This window comes from Anabas testudineus, chromosome 5 (assembly GCF_900324465.2).
Source record: "Anabas testudineus chromosome 5, fAnaTes1.2, whole genome shotgun sequence".
Lineage (NCBI taxonomy): Eukaryota > Metazoa > Chordata > Actinopteri > Anabantiformes > Anabantidae > Anabas > Anabas testudineus.
The window spans coordinates 26,704,106-26,711,350 of NC_046614.1; the positions used below are offsets into that span (position 1 = coordinate 26,704,106).

Here is a 7,245-nt window from a genome sequence, read left to right on the forward strand (position 1 = left end):
CCCGAACCCGAACCCGAACCCGAACCCGAACCCTAACCCGAACCCGAACCGAACCCGACCAACCCGAACCCGAACCCGCAACCCGAACCCGACTCGAACCCCGAAACCTACCCGAACCCGAACCCGATCCCCGAACCCGAACCCGAAACCGAACCCGAACCCCGACCCGAACCGAACCCGAACCCGAACCCGACCCGAACCGCGAACCCGAAACCAACCCCGAACCCGAAACCCGAACCCCGAACCCGAACCCGAACCGAACCCGAATCCCGAACCGAAACCGGATCCCGAACCGACCCGACCCGAACCCGAACCCGAACCCGATACCCGAACCGAACCCGAACCCGACAACCCCGAACCCGACCCCCAGAACCCGACCGAACCCGACCCGACCCGAACCCGAACCCGAACCTCTGAACCCGAACAACCGACCCCCGATACCCGAACCCGTAACCCGAACCCCGAACCAACCGACGAACCCGAACCCGAACCCTATACCGAACCCGAACCCCGAACCGAACCGAACCCTAACCCGAACCCGAACCCGACCGAACCCGAACCCGAACCCGAACCGAAACCCGAACCCGCGACCCGACCGACCCGAATACCCCGAACCCGAACCCGAACCCGAACCGATACCCCCGAACTCGAACCCGAACCCCGAACCCGAACCCGAACCCGAACCCGAACCCGAACCCGACCCGAACCAACCCGCAGCGACCGAACCCGCAACCCGAACCCGAACCAACCCGAACTCCGAACCCGAACCCGATACCCAACCGAACGAACCGTCGAACCCACCCGAACCCGACCCGACCCCCGAACCCGAACCCGAACCCGAACCGACCCAACCCGAACCCGAACCGAACCCGAACCCCGAACCCCGAACCCGAACCGAACCCGAACCCGACCCGAACCAGAACCTCGAACCCGAACCCGAACCCGAATCCCGAACCCGAACCCGAACCCGAACCCGAACCCGAACCCGAACCCGAACCCGAACCCGCACCCGAAACCCGAACCCGAACCCGAACCCGAACCGCCTGAACCCGAACCGAACCCGAACCGAACCCGAACCCGAACCCGAACCCGAACCCGAACCCGAACCCGAACCCGACCCGAACCCGAACCCGAACCCCGAACCCGAACCCGAACCCGAACCCGAACCCGAACCCGAACCCGAAACCGCGAACCCGACCGAACCCAACCCGAACCGAACCGAACCGACCCCGACCCCGAACCCGACCCTACCCACCGACCGAACCCCCGACCCGAACCCGAAACCCGAAACCCGAACCCAACCCGAACCCCGAACCCGACCCTAACCCGAACCCGAACCCGAACTCCGAACCACCGAACCCAACCCGAACCCGAACCCGAACCGAACCCGATACCCCGCGACCCCGAACCCGAACCCGAACCCGAACCGAACCGAACCCGAACCCCGACCTAACCCCGAACCCGAACCCGAACCCAACCCGAACCCGAACCGAACCCGAACCCGAACCGAACCCGAACCCCACCGAACCCCGACCCCGAACCCAACCCGAACCCGAACCCCCGAACCCAAACCCGAACCCGAACCCGAACCCGAACCCCGAACCGAACCGAACCGAACCCGAACCTCGAACCCGAACCCGAACCCGAACCCGAACCCGAACCCGAACCGAACCCCGAACCGAACCGAACCGAACCCCGAACCCGAACCCGAACCCGAAACCGAACCCGAACCGAACCCGCGAACCCGACTCCAACCCAACCCGAACCCGACCCGAGACCCGAACCCGAACCCGAACCCGAACCCGAACCCGAACCCGAACCCGAACCCAACCCGAACCCGAACGAACCCGAACCCGAACCCGAACCCCCGAACCCAACCGAACCCGAACCCGAATACCCGAACCCACCGAAAACCGAACCCGACCACCCCCCGAACCCGAACCCGAACCCGAACCCGAACCGAACCCGAACCCGAACCCCGAACCCGAATCCCGAACCCTCAACCCGAACCCGAACCCGAACCCCCCGAACCCGAACCCGACCCGAACCCGAAACCCGAACCCGAACCCCGAACCCGAACCGACCGAACCCGAACCCGAACCCCGAACCCGAACCGAACCCGAACCCGAACCCGAACCCGAACCCGAACCCGAACCCGAAACCCGAACAGACCCCCGAACCCGAACCCGAACCCGAACCCGAACCCGCTAACCTCGAACGCACCCGAACCCGAACCCGAACCCGAACCAACCCCGAACCCGAACCCGAACCCCAAACCCGAACCCGAACCCGAACCCGAAACCCGACCGAACCCCTAACCGAACCCGAACCCGAACACGAACCCTCGAACCCGTAACCCGAACCCCGAACCCGAACCCCGAAGCCGAACCGAACCCGAACCCGAACCCCGAACCCGACCGAACCCGAACCCGAACCCGAACCCGAACCCGACAACCCGAACCGAACCCCGAACCCGAACCCGCGAACCCGAACCCGAACCCGAACCCCGAACCCGACCCGAAACCCGAATCCACTAACCCCGAAACCCTAACCCGAACCCGAACCCGAACCCCTCAACCCGAACCCGAACCCCGAACCCGAACCCCGAACCCGACCCTAACCCGAACCCCGAACCGAACCCGAACCCGAACCGAACCGAACCCTAACCCAACCCCGAACCCGAACCCTAACCCGAACCCTAACCCGAACCCACCGAAACCGAACCCTACCCGAACCCTAACCCGAAACCAACCCGAACCCGAACCCGAACCAACTAACCTAACCCGAACCCTAAACCCTAACCCCCACCGAACCCTAACCCTAACCCTAACCCGACCCCTAACCAGAACCCTAACCCGAACCCTAACCCCACCCGAACCCTAACCCGAACCCGAACCCACCCCTAACCCTAACCCTAACCCTAACCCTAACCCTTAACCCTAACCCAACCCTAACCCCCGAACCCTAACCCGAACCCTAACCTAAACCCAACCGACACCCTAACCGAACCCAACCCTAACCGAACCCCCTAACCGAACCCGAACCCAACCCACCCGAACCTAACCCGACCCAACCGAACCCAAACCTAACCCTAACCCACCCTAACCCTAACCTAACCCGAACCAACCCTAACCCTAACCCCTAACCCGAACCCAACCCCACCCTAACCTAACCCTAACCCGGACCCTAACCCGAACCCGACCCGAACCTCAACCCCTCCGAACCCTAACCCGAACCCGAACCCGAACCGAACCTGAACCCTAATACCCTAACTCCGAACCCCGAACCCAACCCGCACCCTACCCTAACCCCATCCCGAACCCCGAACCCAACCCGATACCCAAACCTAACCCGAACCCGACCCTACCCCACCCAAACCCAGAACCCGAACCCGACCCCACCGAACCCGAACCCAACCCTAACCCTAACCCTAACCCAACCCCTAAAACCCAACCCCTAACCCAACCCTAACCCGAAACCCTAACCCTAAACCCTAACCCTAACCCTAACCCAACCCCCCCCCTAACCCAACCCAACCCCAAACCCTAATCCCCTAACCCTAACCCCTAACCCTAACCCTAACCCTAACCCTAACCCTAACCCTACCTAACCCTCCACCCTAACCCTAACCCTAAACCCTAACCCTAACCCTAACCTAATCCCAACCTAACCTAAACCAAACCCCTAACCCTACCCCAAACCCTAAACCCCAACCTAACCCTAACAACCTAACCCTAACCAACCCCACCCCCTAAACTAACCCTAACCCAACCAACCCCTAAACCTAACCCAACCCTAACCTAACCTAACCCGACCCTACCCCAACCTAACCTAACCCTAACCCCCACCCTAACCCCCACCCCTAAACCTAACCCCTAACCTCAACCCTAAACCCACCCCCCAACCTAACCTCACCCCAACCCTAACCCAACCCTAACCCAACCCCTAACCCCAACCTAACCCTAACCCCAACCCCTAACCCTAACCCTAAACCAACCCCTAAACCCCCACCCTAAACCCAACCCCTAACCCCTAACCCTAACCCTCAACCCTAACCCAACCCTAACCCTAACCCTAACCCAACCCCCTAACCAACCCCTAACCCAACCCCTAACCTAACCCTACCCCCAAACCCCCTAAACCTAACCCTAAACCCAACCCCTAACCCCAACCCCTACCCAACCCAACCTAACCCCAACCCCTAAACCTAACCCTACCCCAACCCCTAACCTAACCCTAAACCCAACCCCTAACCCCAACCCTAAACCCAACCCCTAACCCCAACCCTAACCCCAACCCCCTAACCCCAACCCTAAACCCCTAAACCTAACCTTAAACCCCTAAACCCAACCCTAATCCTAAAGAACATAAAAAATATAAAAATATTAAAAAATTGATAAAGATAATTAATTATAATAATAGTAATTTAATAAATACAAATACATATATGATAGTGATGTAATGGGGAATTAGGAATTAAAGGGTTAAAAAGTATTTACAGGGTTAAAATCTAATCGGGCTTAATTCATTTCATAGGGATAATTTAAACTCTAAGGTAAAAAGACAAAACAATTCATGTTAGAAGTTTAAGTTAAAAACAGACGATTTTAAGTTACATAATAAATAAGTGGGCATATAAAAAGGGAAACACAGGGAGAAGCTCATTTCTGGTTGGAGCATCGAAGTGAGAACATGTCCCTTTCGATAGCTGTTCTTAGCAAGCCATACTTAGTTTTCAGTGTGCCTTGACCTGAAGAAGACCGCTTAAGGTCGAAACGTTGTCTTTTTTTTGTTGGCACATCTTCCTTTGTTGTTTATTAATTTCATTTCATTGAATTTCATTTTTTTAAAAATACAGTATTTTATCCTTTCCTTTTCTTTGGAAAGTGTTTTTTGTTAAAAATAAATATTTTTACAAAGAAAAAAAGAAGACTTACCTTTTTTTTGGGGTCTACGCCATGGAGGACGGCTGGACCGTGGTGCGCTATGGCCGGCGGCGCCAGCGTGACCGTTTTTCTTGGGACGGGTACAGGGGGCCCATGGGAGGGATGGACCGTGCACGTCCCTTCCCCTTTGGGAGAAGGGTTCAGTTCCCTCCTCCTAACCCTAACCCTAACCTAACCCTACCCTAACCCTAACCCTAACCCCTAACCCTAACCCTAACCCAACCCTACCCCTAACCCCTAACCCCTAACCCTTCAGCTGTACTCACTGTGTATGGAGGTTAAGGAGGACAGAGATGATCCCTTTGTATTAGGCAACAAAAACCAAAACAATACATCAGGATTCTTCCCCACTACACCAAAAACAAGACCCAGACTCAAACTACAAGATTTTCAAGAAAAAAACCCTGTGTTGATATTGGGAGACTGAAACCTGACAAGGACTACACACTTCCATCATCCACAGTTTCAAATTGATAATTATCCCGGGGCAACTGTTTATCATTTTATGACACTACTGTAGAAAACCCCAATCCTATAAAAACATTGATAAAACAACTAAAATCTCTACTCAACATTGCTAAGAGGGTATTTCCTTGTGCTCACATCCTGTTCCCCCAATTAACTATTCAGCTTCCCTCCCACACGTGCAGTAACGGAACCTGGCCACAATTAAATTCATAATAAAGAAATTACCTTCATCGCCGAGAGTTCCACAGGATAGCTTCCAACCAGTACCAGACAACATCCATAGGACCACAGGCGGGGGGGGAGAACATCCATAACCTGTAGTCCAACAAATTACAGCTAAATTTAACATAATCTCTAATCCTAATTGAGACACTAAGGACAGGAAATTAAACCCACCTTGTCCTTACCTTATCAAAACTTTTTTCTCCCACCTCCATCCAACTATGCCTGCTGGAGAGAGGTCTGACTGTCACTCCTTGGCCCTCATCTATTAACATGGCATCCCAAGTGGTCTCAGCTCAGCGTTGAAGTCCAGGGGCTCGTTGAAAAAGACAGTGTCTTTCCCTGTACCAGCCAACAGCAGACAGTGCAGATAATCCCTCTGTTAGCGAAAAAACATACACTTAGGCAACTAGAAAATCATCCCAAAATTATCATAAAACTGACTGATAATGGACAAACAGCAGTTTGCATACAGGTTAGGGTCTTTTACCACACAACTATACACAGATAAATACATTAACGCAAAGCGGAGGGATTACCTGTACAGTCTCAATGATCCTAAAGCCAGACTGTGTAATGTTCTGCCTAAAATACTTAAAGAATCCGAAACTTGGACAATCACCCACGAAGTACCCTTCAGCAGACCAATACTTTCGGATTTTAATAGTTGCACTTACCTTATTTCTCAATATATAGACCATTTCCTGGGACCTCTCTCCAGAAGGCACCCCAGCTATCTGAAGGACACCTATCATTTCCTGGACATTGTTCAGCCCATGGTGCTCCCCTGCTCTGCCATGTTGTTTACTATTGATGTGGAAAGCCTCTACACTAATATTAACATGGGTTATGGGTCATCAAAATGGGTTAGGGTACAAACAGTCTTTACCAGATATCCTGATCCCAAGAGGCCGGACCGACATCTCTTAGAACTTTAACAAATCTGATTCATAACAATGACTTTCAATTTCATGGTGAACCTAACTCTAACCCTTTGCTCTCCCATTGCAATCGACATTATTCAAAAACAGTCGCAGGTTAACGGTTTCCCTGCTGTCACCGACTATGGCGCATCCTGTCCACAGAATGGCAGACCTCTCTTTGTACCCCTGGTAACCACTTTCTCCCACAGACACCTGGATTTGCAGCGTAACATAAAACAGAACTTTCAGTCCTTTGTATTGCAGCTGCCTGAGTTTCAACACTACAGAGTTATATCTGCATACAGAAAAAATTTAAATTTACAAGACTTACTGGTCCATGTGTAGCTGGCCTGCACTGACAATTTGTTTCTGGGCCGAAAAATAACCTGCACTGTGTTGTGAATAATGTCAAAACCGGACAACTGCTGTCTTGCCAACTGGTAGCAGATTTATTTCTTCTCACCCAAGGCTCTGTGTAAAAAAAAATTAAAAAAAACAGTATTGCAAATTAATTTGACTGGTCTCTCACATGTACACCTTTCCTCAGTGAGGCCTCTTGCTGACTCAGCTAAACTGTGCATGACACTGCTTAATACATCACACAAAATTTAATAAGTCAAAATAAATCACAGGGTGACCATATAGTTTAAATTCCATATTGACTCATTTTAAACAGCAACTTGCTC

General features: G+C 53.3%; 1 protein-coding gene and 1 long non-coding RNA gene across 2 annotated transcripts; one reads left to right on the forward strand and one right to left on the reverse strand.

Moving 5' to 3' along the window:
* Window positions 1-2,318, forward strand: LOC117152854 (cell surface glycoprotein 1-like; the record flags this gene model as incomplete). The annotated part of the gene is given in 9 exon segments (XM_033325985.1): window positions 1-193; window positions 607-947; window positions 949-1,003; window positions 1,066-1,180; window positions 1,627-1,679; window positions 1,755-1,865; window positions 1,919-1,988; window positions 2,049-2,159; window positions 2,222-2,318. Coding segments are annotated over 9 exon segments (1,146 nt in total), but the record flags the coding sequence as incomplete, so codon positions are not given.
* A 3,316-nt stretch (window positions 2,319-5,634) lies between these two features.
* Window positions 5,635-6,770, reverse strand: LOC113155287. Its single transcript, XR_003298117.1, has 3 exons — window positions 6,314-6,770; window positions 5,822-6,015; window positions 5,635-5,729 (listed from the first exon to the last, which is right to left on the reverse strand). It is a non-coding gene; the product is annotated as an uncharacterized LOC113155287 (long non-coding RNA).
* Window positions 6,771-7,245: the final 475 nt, after the last annotated feature.